General features: G+C 44.8%; 1 protein-coding gene across 1 annotated transcript in view; it reads right to left on the minus strand.

Moving 5' to 3' along the window:
• Positions 1-255: 255 nt before the first annotated feature.
• LOC122554924 (glutamate-rich protein 6B-like) overlaps positions 256-26,359 on the minus strand; it is a 52,403-nt gene continuing 26,299 nt past the window's right edge. The window contains exons 6-8 of the mRNA XM_043700325.1: positions 18,253-18,408; positions 7,077-7,305; positions 256-3,712 (exon numbers count right to left, since the gene is read on the minus strand). Coding sequence (XP_043556260.1) covers positions 3,602-3,712; positions 7,077-7,305; positions 18,253-18,408 — 496 coding nt within the window. The 3' untranslated portion in view covers positions 256-3,601. The remainder of the gene's footprint in view (positions 3,713-7,076; positions 7,306-18,252; positions 18,409-26,359) is intronic.

Genomic DNA, 26,359 nt, shown 5'->3' on the forward strand with positions numbered 1-26,359 from the left:
GCCAGGCTTTAGCCAATTCAGTGTCGTCTACATAATATCGACAAACAGTTCAGACACTGGGTTTTGGCCTTGAGAATATCCCAGCAATAGCACCGCAAAGTTGTGCTCCTGAACTAATTAGCCTAGCAGTTCCAATAGAATCACAATAGATTCCTGAAGAAGGGTTTACTCCCGAAACATCGATTCTCCTGCTCCTTGGATGCTGCCTGACCTGCTGCGCTTTTCCAGCAACACATTTTTAAGCTCTGATCCCCAGCATCTGCAGTCCTCACTTTCTCCCAATAGAATCACCCTGGAATTGACCTGACAATGTGGAAACAAATCCAATCCTGCCCCATTTTTGTTCCACAGGAACAGGAAGAGGCCATTCTGCCTGTTGAGCCAGCCCGGCCATTTAAAAGGGTCGTGGCTGATTTGAACGCTTCAATGCCTTTTGTTCACACCATTGCCAGAACCTTGTACGCTATTGGTAATCAGAGATCTATCAATCCTCACCTTAAGCAAACTTAAAGACTCAGCTTCTTGGCAGTAGAGGATTCCACAGGTTCACAACCCTCTGATTATCAGCAAAGTGATGGAAGCAGACATTGACAGTGGCACTTACTCAGCACCTGGCCCCTGATCTGATTACAGCCCTGGTCCAAACATGGGCCAACATTTAACAGCATGTGGCAACCAGAATTCCTAGTAAAATCAAGGTCACCATTAATTGAAGGGGAGCCCTCTGCTGGTTGGAGTCATACCTGGAACAAAGAAAGGTGGATCTGTTTATTGGACGTTAGTTGTTCTCAGCTGCAGGATATTGCTGTAAGAGTTCATTCTAAGTCCAATCACTCTGAAATGCTTCATGAATAACCTTCCCTCCATCATGATGTCAGGTCTGCTGATGATTACCCCCAGATTATGAAAAAGTCTGTGCCCAAATACAGTTTTGCTATTTCCCAGGATTCCTCGAGCAGCAACATCCCAGTTTGAGTTAATAAGTGGCAAGTAATGTGCATGTTACTAAAGTACAGGGTCTTGATAATCTCTCACAAGGGAGAATCTAACCATTTCCCCTAGACAGCAATGGCATTGTCACTGTTGAATTCCCATTATCGACATCACAGGGTGAGGGGAGGAACCAGATATATAAGTATTAGTGAGTTTTGAGAAGATTTGTAGCTCTGGAGGTTTGAGGTTCTGGATGTAGGTTTGCAATATAAATATTGTGGTTATGACAGCAGATTAGAGAAAATCTGCAGTGGGTAACTCACCTCCTGACTCTCCAAAGCCTGTTCCCCATCTATATGACGCAAGTTAGGTGTGTGATGGGATATACCCCACTTACCTGGATGGGTGTAACTCCAACAACATTCAAGAAGCTTGACACCATCCAGGACAAAGCCGACCCCACTACAATCTTAAACAATCACTCCCTCCACCACTAGTGTGCATCATTTACAAAACTCACTGCAGAATCTGGCAGAGATCCCTTCAACAACACCTCCCAAACTGGTGATGTTTTAGGGAAACACCGCTGTCTGCAAGCTCCCCTCAACTATATCACTTCATCATCACTGTCACAGGGTCAAAATGTGGGAAACTCTTCCCTTACACACTGCAGATCTAGCTACATCATATGGACTTGTTCATAATGGTAGTTCACCACCACCTTCTCAAATGAAATCAGTATTGATTGTGTCATGACGTCTTCTTCCCAGAATATCACCAGAGTCTATCAGAAACCGACCTACAATAATTCATCTATTCACAATTTCAACAATATCAATGAAATGTAAGCACCAGTTTCCTGACAGGTTTGAAGGTGGCTGTTTTCATTCTTCAAATGTTGGGTAAATACTTACCCCTTCACATATTGCGACTTCTGCCAGAGCTAAAATCCAACCTCACTTTATGTTGAAGGCACGCAGAGATACAGCACACTCGGGGGAAAAAGAGCTGTTCACAGTCTATTCTTACTCCCGCAAAATGTAATTGTGTGTCCCCTGGTCTTCCCCAGTCTCTCGATTTGGAATAACTTTATCAATAAATAAAGTGGCTCCATATCTTTAATCGTATTTAAGTAGCTGAAGTTCTTGAAGTTCAATATCATTCTTATAGCTTGAGCACCCTCCGCTGTGAATGTGAAGGTTGTGAGTCCAAGTCCAACTATCTGACTAGGCTGACCCTCCAGTGCAGGACTGAGGGAATGCTACACTTGCAGAGGTGTCATCATTTGAATGAGATATTAAACTGACGCTCTGACCGCCCTTTTAGTGAACAGTCATGATGGCACTGTTTCAGAGAGAAGTTTTCCTCAGAGTACTGACCAATCAATCTACATCATAAAGATGTCATTATCGCATTGCTGTCTGTGTGAGCTTGCTGTGTATATAGGCTGCCACATCTCTTGCAACAGCGACTGCCCTCGGAAAAACTTGTGAACTGGGATAGCCCTAGATTGTGAAAGGTGCTATGTAAATACAAGCCTTCCTTTCTTATTCCTGGGGAAGCAGAGCTGGACATTGCATTCCCAAAGTGGTCTAACAAATCATCGGTATAAGGACTGAATGGTGTCTATTGAATGGTTGCATAGGTATAACTCAAACGCAATCCGTTTGCTTTGACTACAACTCTCCTGCATTGCTCATGAGCTGGCAATCTGTACAAAATAAAATTGGGCTCTTTTCTCAATCGCTCAGTTCACTTGCCTGTCCATGGTGAGGATAGACTGTACTGGATTCACCGATATACATGATGTTGTAGTTATATGGGCTAAATGCATGTACATTATCTTGTAGAAAAACATACACCTATAGTCCCACCCCTAATAAGCTAGAAACACTTGGGTTGTTTTCTCCCTGGCAGAGGCTGGGGGGAGACTCGGTAGAAGGCTATAAAATGATGAGCTGCGTCAGTAGGATTGACAGAGTCTTTCTTTCCCAGAGTTGAAACGTCTAATACTCGGAGGCATGTGTTCAAGGTGAGATGGAGGGAACTTCAAAGGGGGCAAGTGTTTTACACAGAGTGTGGTAGGTGTCTGGAACGCACTGCCTGGGGTGGTGATGGAGACAGATACGATAGGGGTTTTTTAAGGGGTTTTAGAGAGCACAGGAATATGCAAGAAATGGAGGGGTATGTGCCCAGAGCAGGCAGAAGGGGTTAGTTTAATTTAACATCATGTTCGGAGCAACATTGTAAAACTAAGGGCCTGTTCCTGTGCTGTACAATTCGATGTTCTTCTATTCACGATTTTAGTATTACCTGCAAATTTGCTGACCAGAATAAATGCTAAGTTGCATCTCATTCAATTGCAACTGTAGGCTACTATTTCGGTCACGTTCAGAAACCTATTGACACTCAGTCAGAGACCAACCAACAAACTCAGAAATCTCACTGGTTCTACTCAAGTGTAAATAGACAATGGCGTGATTCTCATTGATGGCATTCAAGTAGATGACTTAGCGAGCATCTATCTGAGGTCATTAGTTCTGATGCAGCACTACGTACTGAGACCACCAGAATCAATATGGACAAATTCATATTCTCTGCATGAACCTTGTAACAGGAACTTGGTGAATGGTATCAGTTTTTCTTTCAGAAGGGAAAGCTGTTCAAATTAACGCTTTTGCCGAAGGATGTTGCGAATTTTCTGCCTCATGGCCTTGAGATATTTCCCTTCCATGACGTTGTTTGATTCTAATTTGTGGAAGTATTCGAGGTCCCTCAGCTGTGTTGAAGACAGAAAGAGAGAGAGAGAGAGAGAGAGAGAGAAACATGGTAAGGAATGTTTAAACCTCACTGTTGTTTCGATTATAGCATTGGGTGCACCAACATGGTGGGGGAATGAAACTACACCACCGAGGGGAGCATTAATCAAGGGGAACACAGTTCACAAAATCCACAAAGCTGATCCGGAGCCCAGCTGAGGAAAGATCCCACACGGGATTGCTGGATTCATTCTTCAGACTGACAGCCAAGACTGTAACTTGTACGGTCACAGGTTTAAGAAGCAGCAGTGACGCCGTTATTGTTCACAACTCAAATACCACTAAAACTGATAAAACCATAAGACATAGGAATGGAAGCAAGGCCATTCGGCCCATTGAGTCCACTCTGCCATTTAATCATGACTGATGGGCATTTCAATCCCACTCTCCTCGTAGCCCTCAATTCCTTGCGAGATCAAGAATTTATCAATCTCTGCCTTGAAGACACCCAATGACCCAGCCTCCACTGTGCTCTGTGGCAATGAATTCCACAGGCCCACCACTCTCTGGCTGAAGAAATGTCTCATTTCCGTTCTAAATTGACCCCCTCTAATTCTAAGGCTGTGCCCACAGGTCCTAGTCTCCCCGCCTAATGGAAACAAATTCCCAGGGTCCACCCCTTCTAAGCCATGCATTATCTTGTAAGTTTCTATTAGATCTCCCCTCAACTTTCTAAACTGTAATGAATACAATCCCAGGATCCTCAGTCAATCATCATATGTTAGGCCTACCATTCCAAGTTTGCACAATCTCCTCATGTCTGCGTGGGTTTCCTCCCACAGTCCAAAGAGGTGCAGGTTAGGTGAATTGGCCATGCTAAATTGCCCGTAGTGTTAGGTGAAGGGGTAAATGTAGGGGAATGGGTCTGGGTGGGTTGCTCTTCAGAGGGTCGGTGTGGACTTGTTGGGCCGAAGGGCCTGTTTCCACACTGTAAATAATCTATCTAAGTCTAATCTAACTAGAGCTTTAAAAAGTCTCAGAAGTACATCACTGCTTTTATATTCCAACCTGATCTCCATGCTTTTAAAATATGTACTAATCCCCCATAGCTGACGGGACTAAAAATATTTCGAATCACAACATTTCAGACATCTTTTTTAAACCCGTAGCCGTGAGTCTGGGTTCAAGGCCACTGGTTCGGGAAAAGTCAAGGTTGTCAGACTTGACCTTCTTCACCATATCATTTAAGTATCTTTATATTAAGATTAAACATTGCAATACCTGGTACAGGCAGATTTATGAATGTCTGACTTGCACACTTGGACTTAATGAATGCGATCCCATATCGGGATGTAATTTTAAAGATGCAACATGCATTTCCTGTACTCAGAACGAGCCACATTGTCCTGCATTGTGATTTGTATACAAATTGCCTTGCAAATGGACACAAGTGGGAACTTGTTCACAACCTGGGGACTGCCTGTATTCAGGCGCCAATCTGATTGTTACATTGTTGAAAGACTATTCCGTGATCTCGACTGGCTCATGCTAGTCTGGCCACTACACACGTTTCTATGTAAGAGTTTCTATCTTCCTCCTCATGTGTCCTCTCCTGTGTGCCTCTGCACTATTTGTGCCCCCGAGAGGAGCAGCTCTGCGACATCATCGCAAGGTTGCTCCAGGGTCCGCCAGTTCTTACAACAAGAGAGGGCTCCAGCACAAAGACTGCCTAGTTACAGCTCTGAAACGCCACCCATCAGTGCCCCTGTCTTAGCTCTTCTGTTGCTGAAACCTTCAGCTATCCCTTGGTTACCTCCAACATTCCCTCCAAGTTGTTTCTCTGCCCCGTGATCAGTGTTGGAACACGGATCGCAGCCATTAACTTGCACAGGCCTCAGAGGTCGTGTGTTCAGAAGGAAACTTAGAGGGAACATTGATCACCTCTGGATCTGAATAAATGAGGATTCCTGTCATTCCAGAGACTTCCAACCATCCAATATCTTGCTGTTGCTCTCCTGACTCACATCAAATCCCATTTATCCATCAGCTGTGTACACCAGCTCCCATTCTGGAAAACGGCCCCCTGTTTTCTGTAACCTCCCCTCTGCCTACATCCCTGAGGTAACTGCGTTGCTCCACATCTGCTTTCTCACTCATCCCTGACTTTAATCACTCCTCCTTAAGGCAGCTGCCTTGCCTTAAACTCTGGAATTCTCTCCTCCAAACCTCACTTCCTGCATTTAAGAAATTCCTTCAATCCGACCTCCTTGGGATACCCAAATGGGAAAGGTGCTGGGGAAGGCAAGCTGGTCGTGTTTCTATGTTGATGTTGATAGGGACGGCACGGTGGCTCAATGGTTAGCACCGCTGCCTCAGATCGCCAGGGACCCGGGTTTGATTCCACCCTCGGGCGACTGGGTGGAGTTTGCACGTTCTCCTCGTGTCTGTGTGGGTTTCCTCCGGGTGCTCCGGTTTCCTCCCACAATCCAAAGATGTGCAGGTCAGGTGGATTGGCCATGCTAAATTGCCCAGAGTGTCCAGTCTACGTGGATTAGACATGGGAAATGCAGGGTTACAGGGATGGGGTGGGTCAGGGTGAGATGCTCTTTGGACAGTCGTTGGAGACCCGATGGGTCAAATGGCCTCTTTTTCCACAATAGGGATTCTATGATTCTGTTTACTCTTTTAAGCATCTCTTGCTAAGCCGGGCTCTGTTTGTGACAAACTCTGACTTGTCTCAGCAGAAGTTATCTGCACCCATAGCTCACCAGTTATAGTCTTTTGCTGAAAACAGCATTTTTCTCACTTAAAGCCTATATGTCACAGCATCAACAGTGTCTACATTTGCAAGGCAAACATTCCCAACACAAATCCAATTATATTTCTAAGGTAAAATGCAGTTAAGTCTGAAAAGAAAGCTACAGGAAACACTGGAAATACTCAGCAGGTCTGTCAGTACCTGTGGAGACACAAATGGAATTAACATTTCAGGTCAAAGGTCTAAGATCAGATTTCTGATTCACTGGGGGAACAGTTAAAAATCACACCACACCAGGTTACAGTCCAACAGGTTTATGTGGAAGCACTAGCTTTTTACCTGATGAAGGAGCAGTGCTCCAAAAGCTATGCTTCCAAATAAACCTGTTGGCCTACAACCTGGTGTGGTGTGATTTTTAACTTAGTCCACGCCAGTCCAACACCGGCTCCTCCATATCATTACCGGGGGAAGACAGACATGCGCTCAGTTGCCGGGGAATAGTAGACCTGCAACAATATGCAGAGAAACAGCAGGCATGCAGCAATTTACTGAGGAATAACAGACGGTCACTGGGGGAGAGCAGACATAAGGAACATTTTACATCTTAAACACTATTAGGCACCTACCACCAGTTTTGCTCCCATGTTAAATGTTATGCCATTGTTCTTTGCCTTGAATGTGGTATAAATCTGTTCCCGGGAGATGAACTGGATGGTGATATTAGAGTTTAATTCCAGGCTTATTGACTGATACGGTGGTGCATGCACATGATAACTGTAATCCCGCCACAGCCACTGTTTCTCAGTCTGTCCTTCTTTATTGAAGTACAATCCATTTAATGGGCTCAGGTTGATCCTATGGGAAAAGATCACAACATTCCTCAGAGCTATATCTCTGCCATTGACTCAAACCAGAAGCTTTTGTATTTCCCCTCCTGCTTTGTAATGGTCGCTGCTGGTTTTGCGTACTCAGCTGTGCGGGAGACCCTGTTGCGGGCACCCCATTCCACTTAGGCATAGCCAACACTTGCACAGCCGAAAGTAACCCTGGGAAAGGGATCTGCTCTTCCAGGAAGAACTTCAATCGATGGACATGTGAATTGGGGAATCGGGAATCGGAGGTAAGTGCATCTGAAACGTAGTGGTTATTGTAATTAAATGAAATTGAATTGTGAATGTGTATGTGTATGTATTGGTATGTGTGTATCTTTGTGTCTGTATGTGTATGTGTGTCTATCTGTATGTGTGTGTGTGTCTCGAAGTGTAATTGTATGTCTATGCATCTGTCTGACTGTTTGCCTGTGTGCACGCCTGTCTGTGTGTGTATCTGTATGTGTCTGTACGTGTGTGTAGGCAAAAGTGAGGACTGCAGATGCTGGAAACCAGGATTTAGATTAGAGTGGTGCTGGAAAAGCACAGCAGGTTAGGCAGCATCCGAGGAGCAGGAAAATCGATGTGTCGAGCAAAAGCCCTTCATCAGGAATCTTTGTATGTGTATGTGTCTGTCTATGTGTGTGTGTGTGTCTGTCTGTGTTTGTGTTTATGTATATATGTGTGTCTGTGTGCCTGTCTATGTGTGTCTGTATGTGTGTTTATGTATATGTGTGTGCGCCTGTCTGTATGTGCGTGATTATGTATATGTGTGTGCCTGTCTCTGTGTGTGTGTGTGTGTCTGTCTGTCTGTCTCTGTGTATGTGTATACACCTGCTCAGGATGTCTGAAATCCCTTTATATTGAACTGCTTTTGACATTTACTCAATGGTATACATTACTGACTCGTGCCTGGAGTCCCATACACAGTAACGAAGGAGTAACGTGCATTCTTATAGCTCCATTCATGACTTCAGAAAACCATGAAGCATTTCAAAGGCAATCAGGTATTCTTGAAAAACACTCAGAGTTCAAATGTAGGAATAGCACAGTTAATTTGTGCCCAGTACAAGCAAAAATGATGGTAGTGACTAGATTACCAGGCACTGGACTAACAGGCCCTGAACCCTTGTTGTGCAGGTGCAGCAGGTAATTGAGAAGGCAAATGGAATAACGTCCTTCATTGCGAGACGGATGGAGTTTAAAAACAGGGAGGTCATGCTACAGCTGTACAGGCTGGTGAGCCCATACCTGGTGTACTGTGTGCAGTTTTGGTCTCCTTACTTGAGAAAGGGTGTACCAGCACTGGAGGGGGTGCAGAGGAGGTTCATCAGGTTGTTTCCAGGGTTGAGGGAGTTGGCTTATGAGGAGAGACTGGGATTATATTCATTGGAATTCAGAAGAATGGGAGGTGGGGTAGTCTTAGTGAAAAAAATAGGATCGTGAAGGGAATAGAGAAGATAAACACAGGCAGGTTGTTTCCACTGGCGGGTGAAACTAGAACTAGGGGTATAGCCTCAAAGTAAGGGGGGGCTTTTGCCTGAAACATCAACTCTGCTGCTCCTCGGATGCTGCCTGTCCTGCTGTGCTTTACCAGCACCACAATCTCAACTCTAATCTCCAGCATCTGCAGTCCTGACTTTTGCCTTCAAAATAAGGAGACTTTGGGACTGAGATTTAGGACTGAGTTAGGCAAGAACCTCTTCACCCAAAGAGTTGTGAATGTGTAGAATTCCCTGTCCAATTAAGCAGTTGAGGCTACCTTGCTGAATATTTTTAAGGTAAAGATAGATTTTGAACAGTAAAGGATTTAGGGATTACGGCGAGAAAGAGGGTAAGTGGACAAAGGCAAACGTGGGTACTGCAGATGCTGCAAATTAGAGTCAAGATTAGAGTGGTGCTGGAAAAGCACATCAGATCAAGCAGCATCCAAGGAGCAGGAAAATCGACATTTCGGGCAAAAGCCCTTCATCAGAAAGGGTAAGTGGAGCTGAGTCCACGAAAATATCAGCCATGATCTTGTTGAACGGTGGAGCAGGCTTGATGAGCCAGATGGCCTACTCCTGTTCCTATGTCTTATGTTCTTATGATATATAGGCACTGGACTGACAGGCCCTCAATGTTACGCAGGCTCCTGGTGTATTGGCCATCTTTGTTAGCTGCCTTTGTCTATATGTTGGAGAGTTGGCCATTGTACAGCTGGCACCTCAAATCCTTTGAGAAATGTCACCAGAAATGACTCCACAAAACATCCAATAGCCCAATCCAGGTTCCAGGCTCTGATAGCAGGGTCCTCTCTGGGGTCGAGACACCCCCCGCCCCCCAACGGGTGACTCGCTGGTTAAAATCGATGGGTCATCCTCATCCTTCCAAAACGAGCTCTCTCCTCTGCGCTCTGCCAAGGTAAGTGGTGTCCAGGAGGGCACAGAAATCGCTTCAAGGGCGACCTCAAAGCATCCTGGAGATAATTCCCATTGACATGTGGGAATGACTGGCCCAGGATGACCCAAAGTGGAGAAGGAACATCTGTGAAGGTGCCAACCATCTTGAGCACGTCCAACAGGGCCAGGTAGAGGCCAAAGGAAACAGTGGAGGAAACCCAGTGGAATCCTGAGCATCCCACCCACCCACCTCTGCAAACACCACCAGGCCATTACCGAGTATGGCTTGCAGACTCAGTATTGGAGCGTTCATTCAGTCACATCAAGATCCACAGCTTCTGGACAGGAAGAAGCTAATTCGCAATCACAAACAGATGATCTTTGGAAAAAAGAATAAACAGAAGGGACTGTGGTTGAAGAGGAGATGGTCAAAGATTCAGAAAGGAAATTTGAGGGGCTCTTGTGGGAAATAAATTTGTGTCAGACCACAAAATGTGAGGGTAGAAGTAGGCCATTTGGCCCATCATTGCTCCACCATACAATGAGATTATGGCAGATGTAAAAATCCTCAGTTTCACTTTCATGCCTTTTCTCCATATCCCTTCATTCTCTTAATGATTAACAATCCATCTTAGTTTTCAATGCACTGAATGGCCCAGCATTAACCTCGCAGTAAAGAGTCCCACAGACTGAGAGAAAGGATTCTTCCTCATCTCTGTCTTAAATGGGCAATCCTTTCTCTGGTCCTAGCATCTCCCGTAAAAATAAGCATCTACCTTGTCAATCCTCTCGCAATCTGATATGTTTCTCATTCTCCTAAACCCCAAAGAGTACAGGCCCAACCTACTCAATCTCTCTCCTCATAAGAAAATCTCTCCATAACTGGAATCAAAATAGTGAACCTTCTCAGAACTGCCTCCAATGACAGGATAACATTCCTAAGGTAAGAGAACCAGAATTGTATACAGTATTCCAGCTGTGGTCTAACTAGTTCCTTGTACAGTTTTACCAAGACCACCATATTTTATACTCCATTCGCTTCGATATAATGGCCAACATTCCATTTGCCTGCCCTGTGACCCACTGACCATGAATGCTAGCTTTTTTCTGATTCACTGCATCTTTCTGTAGTCTTTCTCCACTTAAATAATATTCTGCTCTTCTACTCTCCAAAGTGCATAATCTTACATTTTACCACATTCAATTTTGCCTGTGAGAGATCCAAGATGGCGGTAATCCAGTAGGTCTACCCTGCTAGGCTTCCTCCAGAAACCCAGACGAAGTGGTGCATTCACCCTCCCTTTTTACCCATTATGGTGTTAATCGCTGGTTTTGGGGCCCTAGAGCTGTTATTTTTAGTGCTCTTTTCAAAGACACAAAAATGATTAAGGGAAAAGCACAGCGAGGATCGCAGCAAGCAGGGCACTCCCCTGCAGTACCAGACACGCCCGCTACCTGGCCCTATTGGACTTACCCATGGAGCAGAGCCTGGACTTGGAGTTCGTGAAACTCCGAGAGAAGATCGATTCAGTGATGGAGGTGACCCGGACCAGGCTGGAGTCGATCTCGGCCATGCTGCAGAAGCATGACCAGGAGATCAAGCGTCTCGGGCAGCGCGTCGTGGAAGTGGAGCAGCAGGTCACGGCTTCCAAAACCGCGGCGGAATCTTCGGAGGGCCGGGTCCAGGCCCTGGAACATCAGGTACAGGCCTTGGAAGAGCAGGTCAGCGACCTCAAAAATCAAAGTCTGTCTGGTTGGGCTGCCAGAGCGGGAGGAAGAAGGCCGGCTCTCAGCTTCTTAGAGCAATGGCTCCCGCAGTTTTTGAAGTTGGAAGTTGAAGCAGGCCGGATGCGGGTCGAGCGGGCTCATCGGACCAGCACCTCCACCCGGTCCTTGTGCAACTCCAGCATTACAGGGGTAAACAAATGATGCTGGAAGCCTCTAGAGCACTGGGGAAGGATCCACAGGCTCTGATATACAACGGATCACGACTGTGATCCGTAAGAGGAAGGCCTTTGATGAGGTAAAACAGAGGCTGAGGGACTTGAATATTCACTACTCTACAAGATATCCAGCAATATTATGTTTCAGCCATGGAGGGTCCGTGTTTAATTTTGACTCATCGGAAAAGGCAAAGGACTTCCTGGATAGCTTAAAATAGACTGGCTGGCTCGAATAATATGGACAATCGTGTTCACTTTGTCTTTTCTGTAGTTCGCCTAGTTTACCTGGGGGTTTTTTAATATGTAGGTGTCTTCCTTTTTCTCTCTCTCTCTCCTCTCCCTTCTTTGTCCCCTCCCGTTATCTTTTTGTAACATACTTTGACAGACCGTCTGTAGCTAAGTTGCAGCAAATTACAGTCCTCCTGGCTGCTCTGAATGCTACGCTCATCCAGACAGCAAAGAGGGAAATTTCCTCTGTGAAACAGAGGTTATTCAAGTATGGTGATAAACCAGGTAGATATTTGGTGTACTTGGCCAGAAAGAAGAGTGCCCCGCAATCTGTCACATCCAATAGACACTGAGCTGGTCTTATCACCTGCGATCCCAAAAAGATTAATGCAGCGTTCAGGAAGTCCTACTCTGGGTTGTACCGGTCGGAGGGCTGTGAGGACAGATTGGCGAAGATGGAGTCCTTTTTTTAAGGCCTTGGGCCTCCCAGGTGTAACTTCAGAGCAGGCATCTCTTTTGAATGACAATCCAAGAGATACGGGAGGCAGTGAGGCAGCTCCAGAGTGGTAAGGCACCCGGCCCAGATGGATTTCGGAGTGAGATTCATAGACATGCTGGCTGGGCCAATGTTGGATATGCTTCCCATCCCCTCTTAGAGAAACAAATATTTCTCTTATTCTCAAGAGAAGGCGAGCCCCAGAGGATTGCATTTCGTATAGGCCCATATCATTATTAAATGTGGACTTTAAAATTTTGTCATAGATGCTGGTGTTGAGTTTGGAGAAGGTCTTGCCCTTATTGTAATGGAGGAATCAACAGGTTTTATTAGGGGTCACAGATCCTCTAATAATATTAGGAGAGTGCTCCATATGGTCCAGGTATGCCAGCAAGAGCCGATTCTGGGCTTGGTAGTCTCCCTGGATGCAGAGAAAACGTTTGACTGGGTGGAGTGGCCGTATCTCTATTATGTCCTGGGACGCTTTGGTCTTTTTGCTAGGTGAGTGGTAGTGTTATATAGTGATCCTCAAGCAGCGGTTCTCACTAATGGTATAAAGTCTGACAATCCTAGTACTGGCAGAGGCAGCCGACAAGGGTGCCCCCTCTCACCGCTGCTATTTACGGTGGGGATTGAGCTGTTGGCGAGGCCATCTGGAGGGACCCCAGTATAACTGTCCCGGGTCAGGAAGGCAGAAGATCACCCATTACACAGATGACGTTCTTCTCTTTCAAACCAACCTGACGATATCTGTGCCCTGTTTAATTAGATTACTTACAATGTGGAAACAGGCCCTTCTGCCCAACAAGTCCACACTGACCCGCTGAAGCGCAACCCACTCAGACCCATTACCCTACATTTACCCTTTCACCTAACACTACGGGCAATTTAGCACAGCCAATTCACCTGACCTGCACATCTTTGGACTGTGGGAGGAAACCGGAGCACCCGGAGGAAACCCACGCAGACACGGGGAGAATGTGCAAACTCCACACAGACAATTGCCCGAGGCTGGAATTGAACCTGGGTCCCTGGCGCTGAGGCAGCAGTGCTAACCACTGTGCCACCCACAAGTGATTAATTTATTTGGATCTTTCTCGGGGTTATAAAATCAGTTTTATGAAATCGGAGGCCATGCCTCTCGGGGGGTCATATTAGAGTACCCGATCTGGGGGGGTGGAATCCGATTCCCTTTCAGGTGGTCACAGGGAGGTTTCTTGTTTTAAGGAATTTTTATCACCCCGGCCTTCGATCAATTATATAAAGCTAACTTTGTGCAGTTGCTCGAGAAGATAAGACAGGACCTTAGGTGCTGAGAGGATCTCCCGATATCTTGGTTGGGTAGAATAGCTCTGGTTAAAATGAATGTTCTTCCTCGTTTATTGTATCCCATGAGAACGCTTCCTTTGATGTTGTCCAGACAAGAGCTACGGAGGCTCAGCTCTTTTATCTGGCGTCACAGGAGGCCTCTTATTAAGCTCGCCAGATTGCAGCTTCCGCAGGGGATGGGGGTTGTGGATTTTCCAGACTTTAAGGAATACCAACTAAGTTCCCTACTATCCTACATGGCTGATTGGGCTTGCCAGGACCTGTGGTTAATTTGGCTGCTCATCGAGGCTTCCCAGGCAAAATGTCCCCTCATTTAACTGTTGTTCATGGACAAGATGAGGACTGTTCTGGACCATTGCAGAAATCCCATTGTCCTTAACACAGAGAGTGATGTAACAAGGTGAGGGCAATTTACAAAAAAACTTCCCCTTTCATTCCGATAGTGGGAATGGCAGGATTCTGGCCAGGATTGATGGATTCCGGCTTTAAGCTCTGGGTATGTAGAGGAACGGGAGACTTATTTGATGGGGAGGTCATGGTGTCTTTCGAGCAGCTGAGACAGAAATATGAGCTATCTCAGAGAGACTGCTTTCCTTACTTCCTAATTAGGGACTTTATACAGAAAAAGACTACATTAATGGTTAGTCCCTATAAGTCGGGAGTTCTTTGATCCACGGGTACCCTCTTGGTCAACACCCTCTATCATTTATTATGAGGTAGTGTCTCACGGGACATCGAGTGGTTTTGTGGAATCTGGGCTCAGCAATTGGGGGTGGAGATCTCACCAGAGGAGCCAGAGGATATTTGGGAGAACGTAAGGAAGATTTTAATTTGCAATAGGACGCAGTTGAAGGTACTCCACAGGGATTATTTGGCACCAGAGCAGCTTGCGAAATTTAAGACAGGAGCGTCCCCAATGTGCCCCAAATGTAAAAAAGATGTTGGCACTCTTACGCATTGCTTGTGGCCATGCCACAAACTTCGTAGGTATTGGGGCGCTATCGCGAGTGTTTTGGAAGGGGTCTTGGGAACAAAGGTCAAAGTAGATCTGGTGTCCCTGCTCTTGGGTTTGCTGAATCTCCCCTCTGTGGACGCACCTGGGAAGGAATTGTTTCGTATTCTTTCATTTTGTGCAGGGAAGAACATCCTGATGAACTGGGTGCCGGAGAATCCCCCGGGACTCTCGGGGTGGCATAGGTTAGTTATGGAGCACATCCCCCTGGACTTCCTTATGAATATGATGCACCAGAACACGCAAGTCTTTTATAGGGCATGGTGGCCCTTTTTGAACTACGTAGACACGGACTTGTCGTCTATATTGGTCAGGGCCTTTGTGTAGCCGTGAGGGCTGTTTCAGACATAAGGCTACTTATTAAGTTAAGAGCTGAAAGCATTGGACAGAGACTTGGGAGGAAAACTTCTGGAGGCCCCTGGGAGGAAACCTTCTGAACAAATACGGGTATGTCAACTGATGCTCCCAGTGGTGGGGAGCTTTGGTAGCATTGCGCTGAGTGTGGTAACTTAAAGTAATTTAATGCCTTGGTTCAACTCGGTTTAATTTAGTTCCTTTTCGTTTCGATTTAGTTATTTATTAAATTGTAGTTCGTGTTGTTTTTTTTTCCCTAGATTGTTTGTGGGGTAGGGTAATAGTTTGCTTATGGATTTGTTGTTATATTACAAGATTGTTCTATTATTTTGTAGTAATTTTATATTTTTGTAAAATGTTCAAAATCTTGTTCTCAATAAAAATATTTGTATTAACAAAATTGTCTGCCAAGATTTGGCCCACTCACTAACCCATCGACATCCCTCTGCAGACTATTTGAGTCACCCTCATTACTTGCGTTCCCATCTATGTTGTGACATTCACAAACATGACTATGGAACATTCACTTTCCTCATCCAATTCGTTAATACATACTGTAAATAACTGAGGTCCCAGCACTCATCCCTGTGGCACCCTATTAGTTGTTATCCTGAAAATGCCTCTTTTAGCCAAGTCTCTGTCCAATGCTTTCAGCTCTTAACTTAATAAGTAGCCTTATGTCTGGAACTTATCAAATGTCTTTTGGTAATTCAATTATATAACATCTACAAGTTCACTTTTGTCTATCTTGTATGTTATCTCCTGAACGAACTGTAATAAATTTATCAGGTATGATTTCCCCTTCACAATTCTGCATTATTTTTGTATTTCTAAATGTTACATTATAACCTTCTTCGCTGTCCACTACACCTCCAATTTTGGAGTCATCTGCAAACTTACTAGCTGTACCTCCTATGTTCATATCCAAATCATTTATATAAATGGTGAAAAGCAGTGGACCCAAGCAGGGGGAGAATGTGCAAACTCCACACAGACATTCGCCCAGGGGTGGGAGTTGAACCCTGGTCCTGGGAGGCAGCAGTGCTAACCACTGAGCCACCATGCCATTCCCAATGCCAGGTGTTAAGCTACCTGGCCTTTAATTACCTGATGTTCGCCTCCCTCCCTTTGGATTAAGAGTGGTACATTGGCTGCTTGCCGTTCAGAGCTGCCAGGATAGAACAGGGAATGATATTGATTTGACTCGTCAACAGAGAACAAGCAAGGATCTGATTGGTTAAATGGCTTCCTTCTGCACTATTCTGGATCATATTTTGTTTTGAATTCCTTAATTCCACTTTGCCTGCCTTGTCTTTTTTTTTTAACGTCTCTCCTACTTTTGTCATGATGGCCATGTATTTAGCGTATACCGATTCCTTTTAACCACTGTTCTCCTTATGACTTTAGTCTTTCAAAATGTCTTATTAGTGTGTTCCTATTTTCTGGTGGAATATCTCTCCTTCTGAAAACTAGTTTAAATGTTTCAACTTGCTGTTGTACACGATGGTCTGTCATTGCTCGCTCCCAACCCCAAGTTGTAGAATTGCTCGCTCCCAACCCCAAGCCCAGAATTAAAGCGAAATACTGCAGATGCTGGAAAACCGCAATTAAGTGATGGAGAAACTCAGCAAGTCTGGCAGTAGCTGCAGAGAGAGAAACATAGACAATGTTTCAAATCCCATATGAGCCATATCGGAAGAACCTTTTGACCTCAAAATCAGCTTTTCCTCAGTCTATGACTCTGGCATTCAACAACAGGAATTAATTACACAGCAGCTTTAACGTAATAAAACATTCCAAGATAACGTCACAGGAATGATACGAAACAAAATGAGGAGATATTAGAGCAGCTGATCAAAGTTTGGTCGAACTGATAGGTTCTCAGGCAGCGTGGAAACAGGACACAACAAAAGACAGAGAAGGGAAGGAATTTAGGAAGAGTGCTCCCAAAACTTTGAGTCTCGGCTATTGAAGGGACAGTCCCCATGGTATAGTGATTAAAATCAGGGATACAGGCTAGTTAGATGCATGGGCAAGAACTAGCAGATGTAAAACTACACAGCAAAACATGAAGCTATCTACAGCGGTAGGGGCACTTTTTTTAAAAGGAACAGAACATTCTTGAAGAGACAGGGCCATGTTTTTGAAAGCATCTGGGGGTTTTCACATGAATCACAAAAGCATACAGGAAAATCAAGCAATCTGGAAGACAGTGATACACTCGGCACTTGTTAAAAGGGGATCAGACTGTAAGACAAAGGAAGTCATACTAATTATACAGGACAATCGATTCAAACATTGATTGGGGTGGCACAGTGGCACAGTGGTTAGCACTGCTGCCTCACAGCGCCAGAGACCCGGGTTCAATTCCCACCTCAGGTGACTGTGTGGAGTTTGCACATTCTCCCTGTGTCTGCGTGGGTTTCCTCCGGGTGCTCCGGTTTCCTCCCACAGTCCAAAGATGTGCAGGGCAGGTGAATTGGCCATGATAAATTGACCATAATGTTAGATGCAGGGGTAAACATAGGGGAATGGGTCTGGGTGGGTTGCGCTTCGGAGGGTCGGTGTGGACGTGTTGGGCCAAAGGGCCTGTTTCCACACTGTAAGTAATCTAATAAAACATACCTGAACGATTGCTGCCTTTAACTGCACATAGAGAATAGGTGCTAAAGTAGGCCATTCGGCCTACTAAAGTAGGGACATACTTGTCTCTGAAATAGTGCAGCAACGATTCACTGGTCTGCCTCATGAGATGAAGGGGCTGTCAGACTGGGTCGACTATACCTCTCTTGCCTGCCTTTAGAATAATGAGAGGTGACGTAATTGTAACATATAAAGTTCTTGAGGGATTTAGCAGAACGAAGTCCTGAGGAAAATTCAGCACTGGCTGGGGAATCTAGACCATAGACTTTCAGTCTCAGAGTAAGGAAGGGACATTAACTTTGTACGTTCATGAATTTTTTGGTAGTTACAACTTTGACTTTGAGGCAGTAGCTGAACCAAATCCATACTGAGTTGAGACATGCAGAAATCTGTCAACCAGAATTTTCACACACTCTATGTACAGCCACAGGGGAAGGAAAGAAATCCTCCAGGCCAGTGAGAAGCAGGGGTGTAATACATCTGGGCCATTATGAAATCCCACTGTCCGGTTTTCACGCCCCACCAATCTGGGTGTTGGTTCACTCACCAAATCAGTCCGTTTGGAAGATAACACGTTCCGTAACCATTTGATCGGAAGACTCCCAGGATTTTGGCGTTCCAGTCCAAGTCTTGGAAAATGAGATATTCTAATTGACCAGGGTGGAAAGTCAAGATTACTATGGCGATGTTACCCGAGGGATAGCTGGGTGGAAGTTAAGGAAAATCACAGGACACAGAGAGAAAGCGATTTAAAGCTATCCTGAACTGTGAAAGTGCCATAAATTTCCAATGAATCTTCAATCTCCCCAGGAAGGGTTTATGCCAAAACATCAATTCTCTTGCTCCTCAGATGCTGCCTAACCTGCTGTGCTTCTCCAGCACTACACTCTCAACTCAGAGAGAAGATACTCTTAGTCCCCTCTTCTTGATTCTTCTGTTGCCTCCAAAGTGCTGACTGTCTACAATACCATCCAATACTACAGTGGTTGAAATAGCATCCAGCAAAGTATTGGGAAGACCAACCTCACTATTTGTAGGGCCCAGCACCAAGTCCATTCCCTGACTCCCCATTCCCACTCTCCTCCAAGCAATTTCTGATGATAAACCAGACTGTTATCGAGTCACAGTTATTCAGCATGGAAACAGACCCGTCAGACCAAGCAATCCACAAAGACCATGCTGCCAAACCCCAAACCAATCCCACCTGCCTGCGCTTGGCCCATATCCCTCCAAACCTTTCCTATTTGTGAACTCATCCAAATGTCTTTTAAACATTGTAACTGTACCCACATCCACCACTTCCTCTGGCAGTTCATTCCACGCATGAGCCACTCTCCGTGTAAAAAAAGTTGCCCCTCATGTCCTTTTTAAATCTTTTTCCTTTCACCTTAAAAGTATGACCCCTAGTTTTGACCTCCCCACCTTAGGGAAAAGACCTTTGCTATTCACCTTATCCATGCCCCGCATGATTTTATAAACCTCTATCAGGTCACCTCTCAACCTCCTAGACTCCAGGGAGAAAAAGTCCCAGAGCCTATCCAGCCTCTCCTTATAACTCAAACCCTCCGTTCCCAGCAACATCCTGGTAAATATTTCCTGAATCTTCTCCAGCTTAATATTATCCTTATTGTCAAGGGTGACTAGAACTGGACAAAGTATTCCAAAAGAGGCAGTGTTCGCAACTGAACTGTTACCTCTGACCCGAAGGTGGGCATACAACTAAGCATCCAGCACTTAAACTGCATCAAACATGCCCAGAAGATATAGGAGCAGAATTAGGCTATTCGCATCTGCTCTGCCCTCTGGAATATCTCCCAAATCTTTCCCGGCCTCAGTTCACCTGCTGCTGAAACCCTCACTCTCCACTCTGTTCCATTTACAACGCTCTGGATTATTCCTACGTACCCTTCTGAATCACTCACCATAAACCCGATGTCATCCGAAACTCTGCAGTCTGTGTCCTTATTGACATCAAGGGTTTACCCATCATCCCATGCTTGCTGACCGACACTGGCAACTCTTTGATCATCTTTTTAAATTTCTCCCTTGACTCGGTTCCCTCTGTCGTTGCAATTCCCTCTAGTCCTCCAACCTTCCATGATTATCTGCACATCTCTCTCCTTTCACCCTCTTAATCATTCACGGTTTAACCACAGGCTTCCAGTCCATTAGTTCCCGACTCCTGAACTCTGGAATTACCACTCTCTGGCTCTCTGCTTGCTACCTCTCTTTCCTGATTTAAGACACTCCTTAAAACCCCCCTCTTTATTCAAGCTCTTAAGTCATCTGTTGTGATATATTTTCTGGCTCAATGTGAAATCTTTGTTTGATGTCCCTTCTGTGAAGTGCCTTCGGTCATTTCACTGTGTTGAAGGTGCTATGCAAATGCAAGCTTTTGTTTCGGATGTGAGAAAGAACTTTCTCTGGAAATTTCCAGGTGGCATCCCCCAATGGGTACTCGCAAGTTCACAAAATTAAAGGGCATTCAAAGACACCTTGCCTTTCAGCACTTTATAAAAATTATTATCCCAGGAGTAGAATTCCTGATCCTCCACCATCGCCCTGGAGCCAGCTCCACAAGGCTTTGGGAAAACAAAAACTGCTTTTATTTTCTAAAAAGTTGTGGTTGCTGGGGTTTTGTTTGAGCACCAAACAAGGGACTATTAGAGAGAAAGATGTCAGCGACAGGAAAACTGGCCACTGGGACGTGTAAACGAGAGCTCATAGATCACACACAGAAACATGCCTCTTCCTGAGTGACTTCTCGTTTCATACATGTGTAATTTCTGATATCCAACTCCTGCTTCAATGAAACAGTCCAAGAAAGGGAAGTCTTACACTTATATAGCCGCCTTCCCAAGTGGGAAACACATGGCAACCAATTTCAGTTATGCGTTGTGGCCTGAGTGTTTTACGGCGGCCACTTCAGAGGACATTTATGAGTTACATATGTTGCTATGGGTCTAGAGTCACATGTAGGCCAGACCATGTAAGGATGGCTGATTTCCTCCTACGGTGAACCAGGTGGGATTTTGTTTTAAATGAGAATTGAAAATGGTCTCAAAGTCACTGTTAAACCATTACATCTTTGGAATACTGCATTCAATTCTGCTTTCCCTCCGAAAGGAAAGACTTGAAAATGTTCAGGAAAGATTTACAAGGATGTTGCCAGGGTTGGAGAATTTAAGCTACAGAGAGAGGCTGAATAGGCTGGGGCTGTTTTTTAGATTAGATTACTTATAGTGTGGAAACAGGCCCTTAGGCCCAACAAGTCCACACCGACCCGCCGAAGCGCAACCCACCCAGATCCATTCCCCTACACCTAACACTACGGGCAATTTAGCATGGCCAATTCACCTGACCTGCACATTTTTGGACTGTGGGAGGAAACCGGAGCACCCGGAGGAAACCCACGCAGACACAGGGAGAATGTGCAAACTCCACACAGTCAGTCGCCTCAGGCGGGAATTGAACCCGGGTCTCTGGCGCTGTGAGGCAGCAGTGCTAACCACTGTGCCACCGTGCCGCGCACGGTTTTAACTGGAGTGACAGAGGCTGAGGGGTGACCTTATAGAGGTCTATAAAATCATGAGGGACATGGATAGGATAAGTAAACAAGATCTTTTCTCTGGGGTGGGGGAGTCCAAAACTAGAGGGTTTAGGGTGAGAGTGAAAAGATTTAAAAGGGACCTGAGGGATAACGTTTTCACACAGAGGGTGGTGCACGTATGGAATGAGTAGAGGCTGGTACAATTACAGCATTTAAAAGGCATCTGAATAGGTATATGCATAGGAAGGGGTTTAGAGGGATATGGATCAAATGCTGGCAAATGGAACGAGATTAATTTAGGATACCTAGGTCGGGCAGGGGCGAATTGGACTGAATGGTCTGATTCCGTGCTGAACAGCTGTATGACTCTATTTTAATTTATTGGCTCAATTCAAATGTCACCATCAGCTGTGGTGGGATTTGATCCCATGTTCTTCGGATTAACTAGCCCAGCAACACCACCAGGCTGTCCATAGAAAGGTCACGTAAACAGTTATATGATAATAAACAGATCATCTGGAATCATGATGTTGGTTGACGGTTAAATATTGACCAGGGCACTGGCAGGAACCAGGAACTGGCAGGTTTATTTTCAGGGCAGCACATAGGATCTCTGACATGCTTCTCAGAGGAGGGCTGGTATCTCAATTAGAATTGCACCCAGCCCCCACCCAGTGATCCTTAATGCTGTACTCAAGGATTAGCCCAGTTTTCCTGGAGCTAGGATTGAACCTTTGACCTTCTGATTGAGAAGCAAGCATGCTAACCCACTGAACTATACAGAACTGGTACTGCTGAGATGTTGGCCTGCACAGTGTGCAGCGACATTCTGCAGCCCTTCTTTTAACTTATTAACAACAGAGACAATAATTGTCAGATACAAAACATTGCCGGTTCCATCCGGGAACCTAGTGATAAACTTTTTACCATCCAGGTAATATTTCTCCACAAATCCAAGCAATTCCTGCAGGAAGAAGAAATACAAAAGGCATCCTGTTACGATTTGTTTGTCACCTTGGAATTATACAAAAAGACGAGTGAGGAGAAAGTGAAGAACCGAAAACCCGACGATAAAAAACAGAAATCAGCTTCAGGGTCCCCTCCTGTACAATAAGTAGAAATTATGCAGGACCCACAATTCCCTAATGGTGTTATAATCCTATAATAACTGGGTCCTGTCTAAAAAGAAAACAGGATCTTCCCTTCCCTCCTTCCCTGTTTAATCCAGATCCATTAAACCACTACTATCTAAGTGGGCAGAAAGACAAGCAGAATAATAATCTGCCAGGAATCAACAATCTCGCTTAGCAACCTCAATTATCTAGACTAAAGTGAGGACTGCAGATGCTGGAGATCAGAGTCTAGATTAGTGTGGTGCTGGAAAAGCACAGCAGGTCAGGCAGCATCCGAGGAGCAGGAAAATCGACGTTTCGGGCAAAAGCCCTTCATCAGAGCTTTATCAGATTCCTGATGAAGGACTTTTGTCCGAAACGTCGATTTTCCTGCTCCTCGGATGCTGCCTGACCTGCTGTGCTTTTCCAGCACCACTCTAATCTAACCTCAATTATCTGGCATTCGATTATCCGAATATTGGATTAGCCGGCAAGATCACATGGTTCTGATGCTCGGCTAAACTATATTATCCGGCATTCGATTATCTGGAATTCAATTAACCGAACAAAATACTCCCCGCCGGTGTCCTTTGGATAATCGAGGTTCTCCTGTATATACTGACACACCTTATAAGGCTGCGTTTAGCCATTTCACACGAGACTGGAAGAGATTTCAAAGGGAGAGTGGAGTAAAGACAGGACATATAGACAGCATTCTATAAAATCCTTTGAACTGTAGTTTCCTGTCTTCCCTCTTTGACAATCAAGAAACTACCTAAGCCAATGATTTGGTCTCCACTGCCCTCTCCCACAGACGAGAGAGAGAGAGAGAGAGAGAGAAAGAATTCTCCTCACCTCTGTCTCCAAGGGAAGGCCTTTTACTTTTGAACTGAGTCCCCTGTTTTAGTCTATCTCACAAGAGGAAGCATCATCTCAGCACCTGTGCTGTCAAGCCTCCCGAGGTCTTCCACATTTCCATCAGTTGCCTTTATCTGCAGTCCCTGTCTGAGGCACCTTGTCCAGCCAGCAGCCTGGAGTTGCCCATGACGGGGTGTGGGGGGGCGTGGCAGCTCAGTTATAATGAGGCTCAGTATTCGCTGTGTCTCAACCCCACTCATTAAGGCACAAGGGCATGTTCCCTGCATCGCCCATGTGTCTGAATTCAGGCACCGAGAATCGTTAGCCCTTTTTGTGATCGAGTCCTGGGCTGGGGCAGGAAGGGTGGGTGAGGGAGCTTAAGAGTCTGAACCTACATCACTTTTCCAGGTAACTGAGCTCTTACTAAACCAGACGACCGGGAGCTAGGAGTTGGGAACGCCCACGGTTTAAAGGCTGAACAAAATGGACAGAGGAGCCCACTACACCTTTGGTTCCTTGTACAACTGTGCACTGGGAACGTACAGCGAGAGATCTTCTGGCTGAATAGTTATGGTGCTACGTCTTAACGTCCAACCCTGTCTCTTGCAGTATTCCGATGAGAGCCTGTATGAGATGGTCTTCAGGCGACCTGAAATAATCAGGAGAAGAAAGGAATGGGGCTATAGACAGTTGCCTGGGAGGAAAATTGAACTTTCTTTAAAAAAAAGCACAATATGCTGAAGTTTATTTTGAGGAAACGGAAGTAACAGCCACAGCCGGATGTCCCATTTTGGAAACTCTATACCTGACCCAGCCCTAAGCATTTTCACAGGGGAGGTGAGGGGACGGTTTGTACTGTAACCTTCTGTGGTTCTGGAGGCAGTTGAATGTATAAAACTGCAGCACCTTCAGTCTGATCTGATTTTCCCAAGGACAGAGTGGGAGACACAAATATCTGCACTGTCAAGCTAGGAGGACAGCAGCTACACTTACTACCTTGGAGACTTAGGGTATCCTTTTGTAAAGGTTAAGGAAATGGTGTTATGAAGGTATAAGGGATACAGTACCTTTAAGAGAGCTAAAAGCCAGCAGAACTACCTGATACAGCACCAAAGTTCTGAACAAGATTTAATGTAACCTTTTGATCCAGCAGCTAATGTAGTTGGTTGCCTGGAGATGACAAAACAAATTTGAATTCGCCGATCAGTTTAAACTATACCCTAAAATACCAATCTCCAATCAAGTTTGAATTTAGTATATTGACAATATTTTTAAAAAACAATGAAACAATTCGATGCTTTGCGGTTAAGACAGAGGAAAATTGAACAGTTGGGAGGAAAACTGCCAAGCCACCAGTATGTGCAGAGTGCCCGGAGAATAGCTCTCTTAAAGGTACCTTTATCGATCAGTGACCTGTGAAACAGAAACCCTAAGAAGAAGAAAAGAAGACAGAGGAAGATATAAAGAGAAGATTCAACAGCTGGCTGGTTTTGAAAATGTGAATTTTTGGTAGATCTTATTTGGGGGTTATACTGGACTAGTATTGTAGAAGGGGAAGGTAAAAGATAGGTTAAAGAAATAAGTTGTAAATAGTTGTTAGTTAATTATTCTCTGGTATACTTTAAGAAGTAGAGTGTTAATTTTTACTTTAAATAGTGACCTTTGGGATAGTTCTTGGCCTCTCGAATTTTCACAGATTACCACATGGGATAAATCTTTTCTGTGTCGCTGGTTTAATTTAAGCAGGGGGGTTTACCCCGTGTCATAACAGTTAACAACCATTTACAACCCCTTCCTCTAACCTATCTTTTACCTTCCCCTTCTACAATACTAGTCCGATAAAACCCCCGATTAAGATTTACCAAAAATATATGTTTTAGAACCAGCCAGCTGTCGAATCTTCTCTTTATATCTTCCTCTGTCTTCTTTTCGTCTTCTTAGGGATTTCTGTTTCACAGGTCACTGATCGATAAAGGTACCTTTAAGAGAGCTATCTTCCGGGCAGTCTGCATGTGTTGGTGGCTTGGCAGTTCTCCTCCAACTGTTCAATTTTCCCCGGTCTTATACCCCAATGCATCGAATTGTTTCATTTTTAAAAAAAATATTGTCAATATACTAAATTCAAACTTGATTGGAGGTTGGTATTTTGGGGTATAGTTTAAACTGATTGGCCGAATTTGAATTTGTTCTGTCATCTCCAGGCAACCAACTACACTAGCTGCTGGATTAAAAGGTTACATTAAATCTTGTTCAGAACACTTGGTGCTGTATTAGGTAGTTCTGCTGGCTTTTAGCTCTCTTATAGTACCCTTTGCACCTTCATAACAGTGGTCCTAGGGATTATTAAACATAGATATGAATGTGCATTAAAAACATGGATAAATTCATTGGATCTGTCAAAGGAGCGGTCAAGCTATGAAAGTAATGAGGCTTCCTGCCCAGAAACAAATTGGAAAACAAACTGTCAGCACTGGTGAAATAAACTCTGTGCTTGTTATTTCACTGTGCGTGTTGACATAAGCCTGAAGGTTATCATTATGTAGCGCTGCATGCCTGATTGCACACTCTGTCATCATCCACTCTTTCACTACTGCCCTACAGGAACTGGAGAGAAGGGAGGATCTCAAAAGGTTTCTATTGGATGTAATTTCTACTGATTGAACTCCAGCCAATTACCATGTTTTACAGGAAGGATCCTAGTTTGCCTGTGTTTACTTTGTGTGTTCATATCGTTCTGGACCAGACCAAACCCCCCTCAAACCAAGGGGATAGCCTGGACCCAATTTTTTATCTTATTTAAAGGCAAGTTTAAGGTGCTGTGTTCCAGATGCGAATCGATTGGTCAAACTACTAGACTTTAAGCAAAACACACTTTATTCTTACGCCATGGTTCAGATACAAACAGGAAAAGAACTTTAATTCTGTTGAAATACTTAAAATAAAATGTTAGTTAATCACTAGTCATCAGCTGTTCCAATATAGTAGTATCCCACAAAGGCAGAATTCCCTTAGCAAAGGCAAATTCAGCGAAACGGATTTTCTCGCATGCAGGAGACAGAAACACCAAAGGGAACAATCTAGCAGTATAGACAGAACTCAAGCTTTTCCTCTGCAGGAGAGAGAAAGCCGCATCG

The sequence above is a fragment of the Chiloscyllium plagiosum genome, chromosome 12, assembly GCF_004010195.1.
Source record: "Chiloscyllium plagiosum isolate BGI_BamShark_2017 chromosome 12, ASM401019v2, whole genome shotgun sequence".
NCBI lineage: Eukaryota > Metazoa > Chordata > Chondrichthyes > Orectolobiformes > Hemiscylliidae > Chiloscyllium > Chiloscyllium plagiosum.